Raw genomic sequence first — 20687 nt, 5'->3', positions numbered from 1 at the left:
TCAAAAAAGAACAACGTAAGATCGAAAACAGTTCTTCAGGAAACTTCGGGGAACAATGTTCCAGTTTCAGCGAGATCCATTTTATGGATCATGAGGAATCGAATGATTTAGTACTTGATTTGGGATTATCAAAACGATAGTCAGAGCTTCTTGTTTCAAGACAATTTATTTCATAGATACCATAAAAAACAATTCATGATTAATTTCGTAATGATTTTTTATTATTTCGATCGATTTTTGAGTTCATCTTTGTTTTTAAATTATACACTGTGAGCCAAAACAAAAAAATAACAATTGTATTTTAATAAATGTACAAAAATATGTTAGTTTAGCATTTTCGAGGTCGTATAATCCATTTATCGAATTCCCGAATTAGTACCGGTTTTACCAATAATGAAATTAGTTTTGACTTTTAGCTCAGCTTGCGTTTTGAACCGGATTCATGAATCAAACGAAAGGTTTTATTTTAAGGGGTTTGACTGGAGAAAAAAAAAATCAAAAATCATTGTTATTTCCATTTTTATTTATTCAACTTTCATTTACAATTCAACTGGAACTTGTCTTTTGATATTGTTAATCGAGGAACGGATCCATTTATTGATTAGGTTAAGATAGGTGAGGTTAAGTTAATTTGAACAAATTCCAAAACAGATTTAGGTATAACTTTTATTCAATTTTCTTAGTGAATAAGAATTTGCCTCTATCCTAACATTTATCATAATTAGGTGGACATTCACGCAAAACTACCTTTGAAAACCTAATCAGGCACCTGAATCTTTGAAAGTCATTAGACAAGGTGTCAAAGAGGCTTGCTCAAGTGTTTTAACCCCACTCGAATAAATGCTGGGCGCTCACTGATGACGTGGTCTGCTGTTTCCTCTTCCTCCATACACCAGAGGAGGTAAAACCCAGTCACCAGCCGGAATTCACGCCTGTTTAAGTGGAGAAGTTGATTGGCAAAACAGGCAGGTCCATTTATTTATACCTAACATTCATTTTAAGCAGGTCCAAAACCCAAAACCCAACAACAAAAAAACTCACATCCAAATACAGTATTTGAAAATGGTTTTTATTTGGAATGGAATCCCATAAATACAAATAATTTGATTTAAATATTGAATGTAAGTAGAGGAATTTATTGAATAAATACTAATAATATTGAAATTTTAACATATTAACACCAAAAGCATGTTTCGTAACAATCTCCGGGTATAAGGCATTCGACGTTTCTACCACGATCCTCCAATATAGTATAATAATAATCCCTCCAATTTGGTGGGTAATGTTTTTCAACCACGACCGGTACGGAAATTTGTACATTTTCGTTTTCATTTTCAATCACTTTAGATAATTCTTTGAACAATTTTTTAAGAGAAGGGTATTCACCGACTAGTGAACTTAACGGATCATCTTTTGAATCCTTATCTGAAACAAAAAAAAAACTCGATGGATATATTAACAAGCATACTAAATTTTCTAAATTTCTGTTCACCAACACTCTGACGTACGTTTCGATAACCAAGTTATCGTCTTCAGAAACTGAATACACTTTCAATTTCTGATACCAATAACTTTGTTTTGGAATAGCGCGTAAATTGTGTCTTAATGTTGTTAGCTACATTCAGATTCTTTTTCTTGCCCTTGTATACATTAAAAAGACATTTTCTTCTTGGTTCTGTCACTTTTAGATATATAATGCAATAAAGTAGATAATTAGGTGTTTTAGTATTGAGAAAAATTTAGTGAAAAAATATTTTTTGAACCACACTTTAGCAAAAATTCATAAAAAGTTTTGGCACAGTTGGACTTTTCAACGAATTGGACAAAAGTACAATGGATTGATGATATAGACATTTTGGAACTTGAAAGAATAATGAGAAACCAATAAAAACGCAAAAAGAAAGACCAAGATACAATGGATTGGACAGGAAAGGAAAAAACTGCCTTCGACATTAAAGTGCTTAATCACTAGTGGCAGAAAATTATAGAAGATGTCACAGATACAATAACAAGCCAATCTTGAAGAAGCTAGCAAATTCCCATAGCATAAAATTTATTTAGGATTAGTAGCAGTATGAAATAAAGAGATCAAAGGACGTGGAAGACGCTGAGGGTCCTTTCACACTGGGGCAACACTATAATGAATACCAAAGGGTCTCATGCTATAATATTTTAAAAATGTCGCACATTTTGTCAAGAATTGTGCGCAAAGTCGCACCTTGCGTCAAATGGCACACTGTTTTAGCTTGTATCGACGCTGAGGGTCCTTTCACACTGGGGCAACACTATAATGAATACCAAAGGGTCTCATGCTATAATATTTTAAAAATGTCGCACATTTTGTCAAGAATTGTGCGCAAAGTCGCACCTTGCGTCAAATGGCACACTGTTTTAGCTTGTATCGACGCTGAGGGTCCTTTCACACTGGGGCAACACTATAATGAATACCAAAGGGTCTCATGCTATAATATTTTAAAAATGTCGCACATTTTGTCAAGAATTGTGCGCAAAGTCGCACCTTGCGTCAAATGGCACACTGTTTTAGCTTGTATCGACGCTGAGGGTCCTTTCACACTGGGGCAACACTATAATGAATACCAAAGGGTCTCATGCTATAATATTTTAAAAATGTCGCACATTTTGTCAAGAATTGTGCGCAAAGTCGCACCTTGCGTCAAATGGCACACTGTTTTAGCTTGTATCGACGCTGAGGGTCCTTTCACACTGGGGCAACACTATAATGAATACCAAAGGGTTTCCTGCTATAATATTTTAAAAATGTCGCACATTTTGTCAAGAATTGTGCGCAAAGTCGCACCTTGCGTCAAATGGCACACTGTTTTAGCTTGTATCGACGCTGAGGGTCCTTTCACACTGGGGCAACACTATAATGAATACCAAAGGGTCTCATACTATAATATTTTAAAAATGTCCCACATTTTGTCAAGAATTGTGCGCAAAGTCGCACCTTGCGTCAAATGGCACACTGTTTTAGCTTGTATCGACGCTGAGGGTCCTTTCACACTGGGGCAACACTATAATGAATACCAAAGGGTTTCATGCTATAATATTTTAAAAATGTCGCACATTTTGTCAAGAATTGTGCGCAAAGTCGCACCTTGCGTCAAATGGCACACTGTTTTAGCTTGTATCGACGCTGAGGGTCCTTTCACACTGGGGCAACACTATAATGAATACCAAAGGGTCTCATGCTATAATATTTTAAAAATGTCGCACATTTTGTCAAGAATTGTGCGCAAAGTCGCACCTTGCGTCAAATGGCACACTGTTTTAGCTTGTATCGACGCTGAGGGTCCTTTCACACTGGGGCAACACTATAATGAATACCAAAGGGTCTCATACTATAATATTTTAAAAATGTCCCACATTTTGTCAAGAATTGTGCGCAAAGTCGCACCTTGCGTCAAATGGCACACTGTTTTAGCTTGTATCGACGCTGAGGGTCCTTTCACACTGGGGCAACACTATAATGAATACCAAAGGGTTTCATGCTATAATATTTTAAAAATGTCGCACATTTTGTCAAGAATTGTGCGCAAAGTCGCACCTTGCGTCAAATGGCACACTGTTTTAGCTTGTATCGACGCTGAGGGTCCTTTCACACTGGGGCAACACTATAATGAATACCAAAGGGTCTCATGCTATAATATTTTAAAAATGTCGCACATTTTGTCAAGAATTGTGCGCAAAGTCGCACCTTGCGTCAAATGGCACACTGTTTTAGCTTGTATCGACGCTGAGGGTCCTTTCACACTGGGGCAACACTATAATGAATACCAAAGGGTCTCATACTATAATATTTTAAAAATGTCCCACATTTTGTCAAGAATTGTGCGCAAAGTCGCACCTTGCGTCAAATGGCACACTGTTTTAGCTTGTATCGACGCTGAGGGTCCTTTCACACTGGGGCAACACTATAATGAATACCAAAGGGTTTCATGCTATAATATTTTAAAAATGTCGCACATTTTGTCAAGAATTGTGCGCAAAGTCGCACCTTGCGTCAAATGGCACACTGTTTTAGCTTGTATCGACGCTGAGGGTCCTTTCACACTGGGGCAACACTATAATGAATACCAAAGGGTCTCATGCTATAATATTTTAAAAATGTCGCACATTTTGTCAAGAATTGTGCGCAAAGTCGCACCTTGCGTCAAATGGCACACTGTTTTAGCTTGTATCGACGCTGAGGGTCCTTTCACACTGGGGCAACACTATAATGAATACCAAAGGGTCTCATGCTATAATATTTTAAAAATGTCGCACATTTTGTCAAGAATTGTGCGCAAAGTCGCACCTTGCGTCAAATGGCACACTGTTTTAGCTTGTATCGACGCTGAGGGTCCTTTCACACTGGGGCAACACTATAATGAATACCAAAGGGTCTCATGCTATAATATTTTAAAAATGTCGCACATTTTGTCAAGAATTGTGCGCAAAGTCGCACCTTGCGTCAAATGGCACACTGTTTTAGCTTGTATCGACGCTGAGGGTCCTTTCACACTGGGGCAACACTATAATGAATACCAAAGGGTCTCATGCTATAATATTTTAAAAATGTCGCACATTTTGTCAAGAATTGTGCGCAAAGTCGCACCTTGCGTCAAATGGCACACTGTTTTAGCTTGTATCGACGCTGAGGGTCCTTTCACACTGGGGCAACACTATAATGAATACCAAAGGGTCTCATGCTATAATATTTTAAAAATGTCGCACATTTTGTCAAGAATTGTGCGCAAAGTCGCACCTTGCGTCAAATGGCACACTGTTTTAGCTTGTATCGACGCTGAGGGTCCTTTCACACTGGGGCAACACTATAATGAATACCAAAGGGTCTCATGCTATAATATTTTAAAAATGTCGCACATTTTGTCAAGAATTGTGCGCTATGTCGCACCTTGCGTCAAATGGCACACTGTTTTAGCTTGTATCCGAACACGATGGATTCCGAACATTATTGGTGCGTCAAAACAGTTTCTAGTTTATGATTTGTTTGTATTTGTTTTGAAAAGTGAAGATTTCGGTGATGAAGTTTAGTTGAAGATTGGCGCTCACGTAATGGACTTCAAATTATAAAAACTATAAAGTAAAACGTGACTTGTAGAAAAATACGATTTAGACATTAAGACAGTATCAAAAACAAAATAAAAAAACCTCAGAAGCGCATTCCACGAGGAATCCACCAATAAACAACAATAAAAAATGGTTTGCCTATGGATCTTTGCAGTTTATACTTATACAATGTAGTAAAAGTTCAACAAAATCCTCATTTGATATTCGTGTAAAGTCTGCAAATCAGGCACCATCATTCGCTCTTATATTTGTTAGTAGACTAGTCCGTAGGCTTTTCTGATACAATTTTCTTTCCTATTAACGTTTTTTCTTCTGTTGTCTACGTGTAGTACTAAATAATCTACTGCTAAAGTTACTTGATCAGTGGATAGACCAAACGCTTTGAAATTTGCAAATCCACGATGTTTCTTCAACGTTGGCTTTTGTAGCATGCAACAAGAAGACGCATTCCTCAAGAGGCCTAATGGGTGAAGATAAGACTCACGTAGAGTTACAGAATACGATTGGAAATAAATTATATGAATTTTGATCTAATTAGCATAAGTTTTGACGTTTCTCATCTATTTACTGGTAGTTTCTAACCATATTGTAGCTTTTCAGTTAATTCACTCTTTATTCTTTGTAATTGAATAGTATAGCATTTCTAAACTGTTCAAAGTGATAAGGTTTCTTGAACTTCTTACTTATCAGATTTTTATATGCTTTTCTTGAAAAATCGCCTTGATCTTGCGATGGAAAATTAGCTTAAAAACACAAAATGTTTTTTGGAACTAATCAAGATGATTCATCGATGAAGTAACTATAAATTCTTCTCTTTTATTTGATAATCTTTACTAAATTTTTGATCGTCTTCATAATTTTCAATAAAAAGAATCAATTTACTTACCAAACAGATCCAATACAGCGTCTTCTCCTTTTTCAATCAATGTTTTCAATAATATTTTCAAAATTGGTTTCAAGACTTCTGAAAGTCCTTCATGATCAAATAATTTTTCAGCTAACTCTATGAGGGGTGGTTCTTTATCTTTATCTGAAGAGATAAACAATTGACAGGGTATATATTTAAAACCGATGCATATGAATGATAATCATGAAAGAATAATAATCAATATCTTTCCAGCAATTTTTTTAACGCAAATTCAAATACTGTAGATACGTAAATCCTACCACTATATAGAGCGAAAACGCCCTTTTTGGAAAAGGGGAAATCATTATATGGCGCCAAAAATATTTAAAAGAAATAGCAGGGTTTCGAAGAGAAGTTACATATCAAAGGCATTATTATTTTTTTCTATAATTTTCAGCTGAAAGTTTGTATAAAGAGGTCAATCACCGTCCTCTGAGAGACACCAAAAAGGACACCCTAATCTTGTTTCCTTTTTTGTCTCTAAGACGCCCTACGGAATCCAAAATCCCGCAACAACTGCGAATGACTCACAGAGGCGAAAGCATTGGCTAGATCAAGAAAGACACAACGTGATCTTTTTCAAAAGAGTTAAAAATTGATTTTGCAACAGTAACTTAAATATTTTTGTGTGTTTTTTAGGGATGATTGAATATTTTATCAAATATATCAGAATTTCAGACCTTCTCAAGAGTGTTACCAAAGTGAAAAAAAGGGAAAATCGCCTGTAATTTGATTGGTTTTATTGTAACAATTTTTTTTATCGCTTTAAATGAATTATTTATCATATATTCTCCAAAGGACTTTCTATATTAGGAGCCTTGTTATTGTTAATATTTTTTATTATGTCTGTAATTTGATTTGTGGATTTCAAATTGAAATTACGCCTAAAAAATATTCTGTTTCTCAACGGGTGTTTCTTTGGTGTCTTAATTTTCTAAATGCTAAATTTATTCCAACATTGGGACCCGCAAGATTTGGTTATTTCTTTTGGACTAGTCTAGAGCTCATTATGTTGGAGTTTTTAGTTTCAGTAAATGTTTTTAATGAAAATAACCAATTTTCACTTGTTTTAGTAAAATATTAAGACGCTGAAACCGTTTTTTATCATCAGAATTTTGCTGGTAAATTATCTATTCTTATTATTTAATCAATGCATTTTTCGTGACGTTCTTATAGATATAAAGTTGTGTTTAGTATTTTTTTTCTCCCTGATGTAAAAAGTAGTCGTCATGGGATCCCCTAGTGGTGTTTAAATGAAATATCAATTGTCAATAATAGAAATAATTTACTCGGTACTGTCTATAAATTAATCAAAATTAATATTAATTAAAAAAAAACATTCCTCGTTAGCTTCATCGGGTGAGCACGCAATGGTTTTAAGCAGGAAGTCCCTTTATCGAATTTTTTTCTCTATCATTTTAGATAACTCTTTCAATAATTTGTAAAGAAGAGGGTGGTCATCTTTTAGTGAAGATTTTTTCTTATGCGAAGTGGATATAACGAATGGAACGTCTGCAACTTTATGATCTTTGTCTAAAACAAAAAATAATATCATAATATTTATGAAGATAACAAGACAACGGAATAAAAAGATAAACCAAATGGCAGAAGATCTAAGGAAACTTAATTAGGAGTGCAGCAATACGAAATTTAAGATCGTAGGACATGCAGAGAGGTAAACAAACGACTAAAATTCACCCAGAGCAAAGAAATAAATAGAAAAACTTATCTGTTGATAAGAAGATGTCAGAGTTTGTACGTAGGTGCAATGATGTTGGTAGTTGATTATTTGGTTGCAAATACTAAACTTTTTGCTCGATAGTTAAGTAGTAAACATTTATATCTATGATAAAGTACTGGATGATGACGTTACTTACCAAACAGTTTCAGTAAATCGTCTTCTCCGCTTTCAAACAAATTTTTCAATAACACTTTGAAAACTGGCTTCAAGACTTCTAAAATTCCTTCATGCTTAAGCAGTTTTTCACCTATTTGAAAGATAAGTGGCTCTTCTTTTTTAGCTAAAGTCATACAAAAATTGAAGAGCCTACTATATGGATAGTTAGTTATTTATAAAACTTAGATTAACCTAGCAGCTCAAAAGTCTACTACTACAATATGTTCCGAACCTCTTCTAATAAATCAGTTCCCGTTATTCAATTTTTTAATAATATTTCAGTGCTATACTTTGACGTTTAATCTAGTTCTCGTTGAGCACAAACGACAAATCCATCTATTAGACAGTAGCTAAACAAAAACAAACAACATTGCCTCGCCTCGATCAACATCCCATCATTGTTGGTTTTTGAGCCCCAATTAAAGACATAGACTTAATATTGTGGAAATGGTGGAAATGGTAATGGAAGAGGATAGCAATCTTTAGTTCTAACAGCGAGTAGAAAGAGATAGAGAGTGGTAGACCAAATTCTACTTAAACGCCGTTCTCTCTAACCTTAAATATTAATTCTATGGTACCAGGACTCGATGTGAGATGAAGTAATACAAAGCTATATTCGATTGATTGCTGTGTTTTCTTTTCCACAGAATAATAAGCATTCTGAATACTATAGAACTTTATCGATAATCTATAGCAACTTTGGTTCGTTGTTAATGAATCAATGATGCTGCTTTTGCTCACAATCGACCAGATGAACCACAGAGAAACATGTGACACTGACGATTGGTGAGATGAGGTTTAAGGATGTATATATTTCTCCAACGGTCAAGAACTATAAGCTTTCCAACTTGAAATTACCGAAGGACGAGGTTTGACACTTTTGAAGCCACTCGACAAGCTTTGGGGATGTCCAAATGTTTGATACACGCCCGTATGAGTGCGGGGTACTAATAGATGACATGATCTACAATTTTTTCTTTCTATATGCACCACGGATACTGCGGATCATCCATAATATGGAGATGACGTTTTACATCAACGTGACCAGTTAAAAGTCCAGTCACCAATCGAATTTCGCGCCTATTCAAGTAGAGTATTCATTTGGTTTGTCTCCATCCTTGCGAACAGACCGTTTAGAGACGTAATAAACATTATTACTACATAAAGAATGGGTTCTGGGCTAATTGATGGATTTGCGGATCCCATCGAAGAGTGATCGGGCACCCAAGCGAGCTAGACCTTGCAGCCATCATTCATCAATTCTTGGAGGACTTTTTTACACCCCAGAGCAAGCCTAAAGCACGCCGTTTCGGTCACGAAAGTGCCTGAATTTGCTAAAAGATAATTATAGAAATAAATAAATAATAATTTTCTTACTTTTAAATCCGGTATTTAAAGAAAATTCCAAAAACAAAAATATTATAAAACATTTTGCGTGACTGGTTTTTAGCATTTTAATATGTACTCTTACTAACTAACCACGTGTATGTAAATTCTAAAAACGTGAAAAAATACGGATTTATATCAAATGTGTAAACAGATAGGGCACGAAATGAAAAACCCATTTCGAGCTTTTATCCATGTTTTCGTGTATTATAAAATATTATTTGAATAGCTTATAATTTAATATAATATAGAATACTTTTTCTATATATTTATCTTTCATTTTCTATTTCAATTGCTAGTTTTTTACGAATTTCTTGCTAAAAATTTATTGTGATCAAAATAAATGCCTATAATAATGTAGGAATCAAACAGATTGGGAACGTCACATTCTATGAGTAAAAATAAAACCCACAACAGTCAAAAATCAACTGCAAAAATACGATTTGTCCTGAAAAAATTCTGAATATCGATTTATAAACGTTTAGATTGACATTCAAACTAGCTAGGAAAATAAATTGATTATAATAATAATTCAAATTTATTCTTGATATTTGTGAATACAAAATCGATTACCACGATTTTAAATTAGAAAAACTCATAGATTAGAGGTTAGTTTGTTAGTTAGTTAGGTTAGGTTAGGTTAGGTTATGTTAAGTTATCCTAGGTAAATATCACAAAATAAAGCAAGAAGAACGAATGCGCATACGCAGAATTCAAAATCCTCATCGAAGTCCCACGCAAGGACTCTTCCACAAAGCACAGGATGGTGTACTTAACCAAATCTTTCAAACTGTCTTCTGACGTCACAAATCAACGACATTTCTTCACTTTATAGTATAAAGTAAGTGAAGTGTGAGTAGTTTTCTTGGGATGGTGATGTTGTAATTTGTCACAGAATTTGATTGTGTGGGGTAAATGAGAATAGACTGTTCTATTCTTTGTGGAAGAGTCCCTAAGGATATATTTGACATATTCAGAATTCATCTATGTTCCACGAACACAGAATTTAAAATTTATGTTTAAATTTAATAATATTCATTGAAAAAACTATGTCCATGGAAATAAACGTTGATAATAGTTATACTCCGGTTTTATTTATGAGGAAACAATCAACGGATTGTTATAAAAGGAAATGGGTTGAAGGAAACACGAAATAAAACTATTAATATTGACCTCTGGACTGTTATCGCCTAGTATTTACTATTTTTATTTCCAGTTGTTTAGATTTACATACAAAATAATTGGCCAAAGCATGTGCAAATATAGTTTCATTTTTAATAACATCGAATCTTGATCACCTACGAACACGGTCCCAGAAGTAATTGACCTAACCTAGAGATGGGGGTAGTTGTTTGAAAAATACCAGAAAGTTCATGTTTCAAGTTTGAAGACGCCACGTTGTTTAGTATTTGTTTGGCAGCCATTAATAGCAAACGTTTTCAATGACTTTGTAAATATGGAAAAAATTGGTCTTCGTTATGTGATACAAAACTTCTATTTGAAAAGCATTAGCCCAACCAATATAAAAGCTGACCTAGATTCTACTATGGCTGAGACTACTCCTTCGTTATCAACAGGAAAAAATTGTGTAGAAGAGTTTAAGCGAGGCCGTGCGACCTGCGAAGACCAGAAGCGCAATGGTCGAGTAAATGAAGTGACGACTCCAAAAATATTGGAGAAAATCCTCAAAGAAGTACTGGATGATGGTTGATTGAAAGTTCGTGATCTGCCAGACATAGTAGGTATTTCAAAAATGCAGTACACCGTATTTCAACTGAAAATTTTGACAAGCTGTGCGCAAGATGGGTGCAGCGGTTGCTCACAATGGAACAAAAATAGCGTCGTGAAGATGTTTCCATCGAGTGTTTGGCACCTCACACATCCTTCTTCAACGTATCTTAGGCCTTAAGCCTGTAGTTTCTAGCTTGTAATCCTTGAGATGTTGATGTCCATGAATCCATCTATCTTTTTGGAGGTCTTCCTAAGGCATATGTATTTTCATTTCTATTGTTCGAATGATATTTTCAGTTCTCCGACTGAGTGCTTTAAATTGTTGCAAAAGGGAAAATTCTCTATCTTGTGCGCGTTTGTTGAGTGGTGTAAGCGCTTTAATGAGTGCCGAGAGAGTACTGAAGATGACCAGCGCCCAGGTCGCCCTGTGAATGTTTCAGCTGCAGAAACAGTGACCAAAATCAACTAAATTGATATAAACGCTGATAAATAAACGGTTAGAAAAATTTTACACGAGGAATTACACATAACAAAAGTATGTGCGAAGTTGGAGCCAAAAAATCTGACTGCTGACCAAAAGCTCTTACGTCAACGGTCTGCTCAGATTTCCTTGAAAGATTAGATAAAGATCTGCTTTGATAGTGACCCGATTTGAGTCGATGGAAGTGGTGAAGCAAAAAACGGCAGAGCTCCTAAAGGCACTCACCAAAGAAGACTTCCAACACTGTTTAGATCGATGGAAAAATTGTAGGGAAAGGTGTGTGGTGAGGGGAAGGAAGTATATTGAAGGGGAGCATTCGAATGTAGAATATTTTTTATAACAAAACCCTTTTTCGTAATCAGTCTCGTTATTTAATAGCCAGACCTCGTATTTACCTACCTTCTTTTACGAAAAAATCTTATATTAGCAGAAGTTGTTCGCTATAACAAAAAGGGTACGTAATTTTGAGGTGAATCAAACTATTGCTTTTACCTCTTTATAAAAAAATTAAGACCAACATAACCTCAACATTACAAATCTCAGTTCAACCAATTATTTTATATGACGAATATTTACTCGTTCCTCTTTTTACCAATACTTATCACTATTTAATTTTATCCTACTTCTTCCACAACCAATGAGATCCGTAAGTTGTTGGAGAATCGCAATTGATGTGAGAAGGTTGCAGAAGGGTTAGAGAAATAGCCACTTCGAATCTAATCTAATCAGTTCGGTGAGAAATTTTATAGGTTCATTTGAAATTTTATTGAGCTCTTGATTTTCAAGGTGGATGGAACAATATAAACTTCTCTTTTGTGGTTGTTCTGATAAAAAAATCAAAATCAATTATCCAGTTGAATATAATAGGTTCGTTCCAGTCAAAGAACTATGAAATTTTCTGTTTAATTGGGTTTTTTTATAGCAGATGAACTGGAAAGAAAACATTGTTTATTCGCGATAACTTCAAAGGCTGGTTGATATTTCATTCCGTGATAATTGCAAACGATTCAAAATTATTAAAACGAGTATGTTCATTTAGAAATTCAATTTCAATTTGAAATAAAGGGAATTCAATATATGATTTAGAACAGTGGTTCCCAAACGACCTACTGCCAGGTTTGAAGTTTGAAGTTTGAAGTTTGAAGTTTGAAGTTTGAAGTTTGAAGTTTGAAGAATGGAGATTGTTTTCATTTTTGAATCACCTCCTACAAGAAAATTTAACCCTGAAAAAAGGAATGAAAAAAAATGTTGACTGAGCACTTGTCTAAATTACAGGGTTATTTTGAAAACTGAAGATTTTCAAACTTAAATGCCTGAACATTTCTTTAATAAAGAAGCAGAATGGTTGATTGACATTTCAACGGATTTGTCATTGAAATCAAAATTTCCCAGACCCAATCCCTATTTGAGCTTTGGAGTTGCTGTTGCAGTGATGAAATCCATGTATAGAGCAAAGCTTAACATTGAAAAATGAATTCGAGTGGCTCTATCAAAATTTACTTCCAGATAAAATGAATTTACAAAATCCAAAAGTTTGGGAACCTCTGATCTAGAGTGAATTTTGTTGAAAATAGGGAATTAACAGGGAACTTTATTAAAATTGACTTTATTTGTGACATATCAAAATATGAAAAAAACGTCAAATTTTCATCTGTCTTTAAAATTTAAATTAAAAACTAATTTTGAATCAGAAGAGACCTGAAATCAAAAACATTTAGAAGCATACAAAAAATCAATCTCTTCACTATTCCAAACGCCTCGTCTGGGTTCGTGTCACAAAGATCGGGTAGAAGGTTTTTTGTTTTTCCCAAAGTCAGGGATAATTGGATGGGATTAATTTAATTGTATGCTATCTGGACATTTAGAAAGTTAGTTGGAATTTCCTGGGTGAGGTATCGATCAGTCAAGTATGGGTGGATTATCGTTTATTGAAGGCATTTGTTCGGAGAAATGTAGAAACCTGTGTATGATAACTAAAATTAAACTTTATTGAAATTAGTTGAAAACAACCCTAGAATATAAGCAAACTATTGATTTCACATGTAGTTCCAGACTTTCAATACTAAATTTTATTTTAATTGAATGTATATATACAGAGTAGAAAAAAGTTTATAATCACATGTCAATCATACTTGTCACTTAAATCTACTGAAACTTTTTCGCAATAACAAGAAATGTTAGATAAAAAATAATGTCGGTTTTACTCAATAGATGGAATAGATATGACTATTATCATTTAATAAGTCGTTCTAAAGAAAATTTTGTGGGTTACAATCTATGGAATAATCTAGAGTCCTCTTTTTTGATAATTGAAGATCCATAATGCCATTATCTTTCTTTCTTTCTTTTCTCTTTTCATCAAAATCATCCACCAAGTTGACTTATATTTATTATTAAGCCTTTTTGACGATAATCAATGTGTTGAAACGATCGTTAACAAACCTTAGCTTGATTCTTCTTCTCAAAGATCTTGGCTCCAGCTTCAAAAACATATTAACGTGAAGTACAGACAATTGAAGCAGATGATCGAAAAAAAAATGGTCAGAGAGTCATTGTCTTCGTTGACAACAACAGTAGACTGCACATAACTTTAACGACTCGTCAATTATTAAGAAAATTTTATTGGGCAGTTTTGATTTATTCATCTTATAGCCCTGATCTTAATCCGTCAGAATATTGCTTTATTTTAGTGCAAAAGAAATTTGTCAAATTTTTTTTTATCAAAATTACAAATTAGGCCTTTACAAACCTATCTTCCTTACCGTACATTGTTAATTTAATCTCGGCCAACACCTCATAGTGATTTTTTCAAAATTCATTCGTATACGTTCGGTATATTTCGTGTTATTAGACTTCGACAAACCTCGTTCGTTAAAATAACGAAATTATCCAACTCAGAACCTTGTACAACCTTCTTTTCTGCAGATTTAAATGATCTAAAGAAAAATTAATCTTTCCAGATTATTTGAAGAACACGCCGAGCTAATCAGCCTTTTCGAAAAATTCAAAGAGCTGAAAACCAAAGAAGAACAAGCCAACAGTTTGGAACTCCAAGAGCACGCCACTACCGTTATGAATACTTTAGATGAGGGAATCAAAGGACTCGACAATTTGGACGCGTTCTTTGAATACCTCCACCAAGTGGGAGCAACACATCGTCGGATACCTGGCTTCAAAGTGGAATATTTTTGGGTGAGTATACCGTCTGGAAATACTTAATGATTACACAATACAAGACAATATTTTGAATTGAATCTAGATCTATTTTATTACCAATTTTTGACGTCTATATACCTTGTCCGCCATGATCCCTATCCTACAAAATAATGGTCTGAAAAGGGAGAACCGGCTCAAAAGAAGGCGAAGACCGTTCCATCTGCAGGCAAGGTCATGACGTTAGTTTTTTGGGATGCGAGGTTTAATATTCTTATTATAAAAAGCTTAAAGGAGATTACGTTGAAAATTAGGGAATTATCTAGGAAGATGAGGTAATCCTCTGGAAGTTCTTCGTATGCTGTCGAAGTTTCCTATTGGACTTTGAGGGAAGGATCCATCTAATGGTGATCCGGGAGGTAAGAAAAGAAATAGAGGACTTGGAGGTCATTTAGACAGCTCAGAACCTTGTCGAATTGAGCTCGTTAGAAGTCAGATATCGTCCTTGGAAGACTCCAACACCAGATGACCATTTAGTTAGAATGGAGTCAATAGCAAGCAATAACCTCAAGCAGTTTTTACCCATTTCGGCACAAAGAAAAGGGTCATCTCCTATTGACGAGGCCATCCCGAAGACGATGAGAAAAAGAGAGATTCGTTGGTTAAAGTTTGGTAGGAGAAGGACGATTTTTGTAAGGAGGGGGGTTTGTTGGAGTAGGCCCTGATATAGCGGAATAGCTCCTCTGCAGGGCTGGGGTTGTGGGTTGTGTTTATCTAACTATTTCTGAGGAGAGATTTTGGCCAGAAGAAAACGAAGCTTATAAGCAAAAACGACTCTTTTCGGTTTAGTTTTTTTTTATTTTTGAGGGATTTTAAAAATTATTTTGTGGTTTTTTGAATATTTTGTGTTTTTTTTTTGTTTATTTTAAATTTAAAAGGGGGCGAGCGGGTAAAGCTGCGGTTGCATTATTCCCTATCGTTAGCTGATGAACCGGTTCACCAGGCTGCAGGGAAACTGCTGAAAACCTGCAACACCGACGATTCGAAGACGATACGACATTTCTGAGATTTCATTCAAATGAGTCTTAACATACGAATATTTAAAGCAACGATAATATTCCTCAAAGTGTGTAAATACACCTGTTTACCTATGAATTTAACATTATTTGTTATGTTTCTTTTTAATAATCGAACTGATGGGTTATTCTTTTTCAGAAAATCGAGAAACCTTTCCTGGAAGCTGTAGAATTAACGTTAGGAGATAGATACACCCAAAACGTAGAAAGTATATACAAAATAACAATAAAATTCATAATAGAAACATTGATAAAAGGTTATGATAACGCCAATAACGCAAACGCACCTACGTGAAGATCTTCAGACTGAAAATAAAAAAGTTAAATGTGTACTGCTAAAAATACCAATTTGATTTTTATATATAGAACCAAATATATCCAATTAATCCGAAAAATAGAATTTGGGCAATGCTTTCCCGGATATATAAACATTCTTTTATAAAATGTACAATTACTTTCAAAATTTATTCATATAATGATTTCTAAAAACATTATTTATATTTTAATCAAAATCCACATGTTATTATCTAGGTTAAGTTTGATGTTTCTACCCACAGATTCAATTATACTAGACAGGGCATTCGATGAAATTCGTTAGAACGAGATACAAAGCAGATTAAGGTATAGTTATCTCTTATTTTTTTACGCATAATTCCGAATCTTGTGATTTTTTTTCTTCTCTTCTAATTTTAGTCCCTTTTTGTAAATATGATACCAATGACTGGTATCAGTGGATGGCTGTGTATCCCATATGAAATCGGCAATAGAATAAGAAGCAGAAAAGATTTTTGTTTCTATACCAACTTGTCAAATGTATTGGATCACTCTAAATTAAATAAATTTAAAGAAAATTGAACTATAAATATGATTTTTGGTTGTTTTGTATCAAGAATTGTCAAAATTTCTACGATTTTGGATATTTTTGGAATTAATTTATTAGATCTTAGTTAAATTTCGTATTCTTTTAAATCAATAACTCATATACGTATAATCATACTCCGGGAATGAATTGTTCAAAAATGTGTTACCTATGAACCAAAACCCACCCTTGAGTGTATCATGTAAATATTTGTGTGTATGTATTTGACGTAAGAATTAGAAATGATAGTGTACTAGTTGAAAGAAAAATGAATCAATATTATAAAACGTATCTAAATGAACAAATCCTCGAATAATTCGCTTAAAAAATGGAGATTTTTTTAGGTTTATTATTATTTAGTTTGTAGTTCATTATTTCTAGACTGTATAATTTTAGTATGAACAATATTTCATGACATCGCTTCCAATTCCATAATTACGTAGTTAGTGACGTAATATTTAAACTACGAATTGAATGTCCTTGTAACTAAATTGAAATTACACCTCTGATTTAGATTAGAACGTTTTTTTTATAGACTAAAGGTCTTAAATAGAAAGTTCCTCAACAGCTTGAAAATCGACGTTTTGATAAATATATTATCGTCATCTGGGCAGTACACAAATAAAAATAACCGAAACAACACAGACGAACTTTTAAAAAGTCCTAGCTTGATTCCAAAGCCATTCATATCTAAGTAGTACCTGGTACTTCATATTGAATTCCTCTGCTCTTATTATGTGAAAATTCAACGATTTTTTTACGCTTTTTATACAATTTTTGTGAAATTTTTAAAAATAAATAGTAAAAAATACATAAAACATCAAATTAATTCTTTTTAATAATAATTTTAGTAATAAATACACGTTCAATCCAAAAATTCGCTAAAAATAACACAGTAAACAAAGCACACCCTAAATTCAACTTTTAATACGGTCAGATATTCACGTAAAGTTGTTTATATCGTTGTCTCTTTTTACGATTTAATGTCAATGTCAATGTCAATTTAAAGAAACTGCTACGTATGTCTTTTAGTTGATCTTGTAGAGAAGACAATCGATCTAATGTTGTTATTTTTGATTTCTATTAATAGAAGAAGACAGTATGTAGAAAATATGTGTTTCATATATCATAGATTGAGTCACGTGATGGAAGAACTTCACCGTTTCTACTAGATTATTCTTTCCCTTTTCTTACTTAGCATTCGTTAAAATTTTTATCTCTTTTTATTCGAGGATATGTTTACAGATAATGCTTCTTGTAGATTAACATTAGTACTTATGTCAATTGTCTAAATGTAAGATAGAAAATAACTAAATATATCGCAAAAAAATAATACCATCTGTTTGAACATTTTAAAACTTCTGAGTATATAAATACAGACTTTTTATAAATGGATACTTATTTTGAATTAAAAATCAATTTGATTCTATGATGAGTTACATCTAAATGTCGACCGGAAATTCCAGTTTGGTAAATATTTAGAAGGGGGGCTCCACCCCAACCTTACTCCAAAAATTGTTTGCTGCACTTCTGATCCTTTCAGGGGATAAAATTATCAACAATTACAAAATAATCAACAATTACATTACATGACTGCCACGTCCTTCATACCTATAATATTAAATGGAAGAAATACATAAATATTTCACGATAAGCTTCCAACGATTGACCTAACCTAATTTAACCTAACCTAACCTAACCTCTAGATGACAGCGTATTCCGATATGATTGGATACTTATTGATATTCAATATGCATAAGATAATGAGTGTTATGATGGAAAATATGTGTCTCCCCCACCCTTAAAGTACTTTCGCAGCACTAAAAAACAACCCTATAGGTATATTCGAAGTTTATTTCCAATGAAAAACATCGTGGCGCTTTCCGCCGTTTATTACGTATCCACCCCTTGCTTCGCCAATTATAAGAGAGAAACAGATTTAGTTATAAACCCAACGTTGCAGAGACATTTAAAATTTCGAAAGTTTATTCTAATAAAATGAAATAATTATTCGCGGCAGCGGATTTTTTAATGATTAGCATATAAATGAGAACGAACTCGAAAAGTATAAAAAGTTTGATGTATAGAAATTTGTTCAATAATAAAATTCATCTATGATAGATTGGTAATTATTTTTTGTACAGACTGTAATAAAACATTCATTCATTTTTCTTCCAACGCAGCTGAATAATATTAACAATATGTATGTTTACAATGATAAAACAGATATTATTTTGTAATAATAGATTTAGACTAAATTATTCCGCTTAGTTCTACCTCTATTATTATTGAAGTACTCCATCAAAATCAACTGAGATCTGTTTTTAATGTATGTAATGATATTTTAACTAGTATTAAAAATTATACCATCAATTGTTGGTTAGATATAACTCAGATACATTTACATACATTTATACAAAATCAACAAGCTTCAACTTCATTTTCAACTAAAAAAATATCAAAGGTAAAATCATTCCACTTAAAATTAAATAAAATAAATAAAAAATAATTATATGAAAAGCAATCGTAAATAGTAATGAGTTAAACGATAATTATCGAAATGATTTTCAACTTCTTTCTTATAAATAGTTAATCACTACCACGTATAAAACTAAGTATATGTTTTGAATCTCATAAATAAAAAGAAATGACTACGTTTCTTTCATTTATTTCTGAATCCGCAGAAATACATACTTAAAATATTTATTCCTTCTATTTCTATATTGTTAATGAACTATTTTGTTAAACAGATCGAATTTACTAACGTTTAGAGAAACTTTTAAATACCTCCTGTATAACAAAAATATTGTTGCATCCTCATAACCTCAGAAATACACACATGTTTCACTATTTATGTAAGACGCTACGTGTTATTAGATAACCGACCCGACCGTTAAAATTACAAAAATTAACATTAAATTAGATGCAAAAATACAAAAATATCTTCACAATCTGTGAGCTACAAACAATTTTCGTTAAATTATTTCACTGTGATTTTATAACACTTCCTATACCTGAACGGAAGTTCCCTGAACCCCCTAACCTCTAACGAAATTAGGTTAGGAATTTATTATGTCAAAGGGCTGACATCTCATTCCTTATTCTTGTAGTAACTCGATCAAAAGTTACTTTGGCTAAGTGATTTAAAGGAAGAGGCCAAACAGAAAAAGAAGTAATTTGATATTCTAGTGACGACGTATGATCACAATTTGGGCATAATTTAATTGAATCGTACTTGGAATAAAAACTAACCCACACGCACTTAGTCCTGTTGCTGTACATTTTCCAAGTTCTTTTTTTCATTTTAAATTCATTAATATCGGACTGAACAGGGTATAATGATCATTAGATAGGTATTTATTATAATTTCAAAATATTGGAGACTACATCTTTTATTCTTACATTTTAATTTTTAATCGTTGATTTGACAGTGAAAAAACATCGTTAATTAATAATAAACAGATCTCATTTAATTTTGAGACATTTTTTATATAAATGAGAATATTTCTATCAATAAATAACCAAATATTGCTCCTATAATGATAATGAATTATATTGCACTAGATTTTGATCTGTGTATCGTCATTAATTAGAATTATTTTCATAAATTTGTAACATATACAGAACTAATATAATAATCATTCTTAATTTTCATTTGCTGAAATATTTTTTTCTGGTATAATTATGTTGATATACGTTTTATTCTAGAAACATTTGTTTGACCTCCGTATAAAAGTACCTATTCAGCTTGTCGCCTTTAATATATTTGTAGGTCACAACATTACATTTAATCAATCATATTTCGTGAGTTGTCATTCAAAGAGTGGTTTTGAATGTTGTTTAACATTTTGATCCTTTAATATTTTATTACAGTTTCGTTATCTTTTGTGAGAATTATTAGAAAAGTTAATTAAGACAACTACATATAACATAACCTCACTATGGGAGTTAACAGAAGCTGAACCATTATTTAAGGAGAACCATTACATGTGCATGTCGTTTCATTTTTAAATAGTAATTGAAGTGTGATTATTCTATATTTTAGATGAATGTACCTAGTATTGAAAAGTTCGTTTTTATAAAAAATATTCAATCAATTTTTA

General features: G+C 33.0%; 2 protein-coding genes across 4 annotated transcripts in view; one reads left to right on the top strand and one right to left on the bottom strand.

The window, feature by feature from the left end:
* Positions 1-19756, top strand: part of LOC130904060 (neuroglobin-like) — a 107796-nt gene extending 88040 nt beyond the window's left edge. For 2 of the 3 annotated variants that reach the window (XM_057816591.1, XM_057816592.1), the window contains exons 3-4: positions 14457-14688; positions 15865-19756. In XM_057816591.1, coding sequence (XP_057672574.1) covers positions 14457-14688; positions 15865-16020 — 388 coding nt within the window. In that variant the 3' untranslated portion in view covers positions 16021-19756. The remainder of the gene's footprint in view (positions 1-14456; positions 14689-15864) is intronic. The other variant, XR_009060807.1, reaches the window with a different exon arrangement.
* Positions 505-9432, bottom strand: LOC130904059 (uncharacterized). The gene is made up of 4 exons (XM_057816590.1): positions 9276-9432; positions 7879-8022; positions 5981-6124; positions 505-1425 (listed from the first exon to the last, which is right to left on the bottom strand). Exons 1-4 carry the CDS (start codon positions 9349-9351, stop codon positions 1175-1177), a joined length of 615 nt encoding a protein of 204 aa, XP_057672573.1. The 5' UTR covers positions 9352-9432; the 3' UTR covers positions 505-1174.
* Positions 19757-20687: the final 931 nt, after the last annotated feature.

This window comes from Diorhabda carinulata, chromosome 2 (assembly GCF_026250575.1).
Source record: "Diorhabda carinulata isolate Delta chromosome 2, icDioCari1.1, whole genome shotgun sequence".
NCBI classification, from domain to species: domain Eukaryota; kingdom Metazoa; phylum Arthropoda; class Insecta; order Coleoptera; family Chrysomelidae; genus Diorhabda; species Diorhabda carinulata.
This window is presented reverse-complemented; position numbering and strand designations above follow the sequence as displayed.

Coding starts and splice junctions, on each gene's coding strand:
- LOC130904059 (XM_057816590.1), bottom strand. CDS start 9,351: ATGCTAAAAACCAGTCACGCAAAATGTTTTATAATATTTTTGTTTTTG. Junction 8,023..9,275: donor TTTAAATACCGGATTTAAAA/GTAAGAAAATTA, acceptor GTATGACTTTAG/CTAAAAAAGAAGAGCCACTT. Junction 1,426..5,980: donor CGCTGTATTGGATCTGTTTG/GTAAGTAAATTG, acceptor TTTTTGTTTCAG/ATAAGGATTCAAAAGATGAT.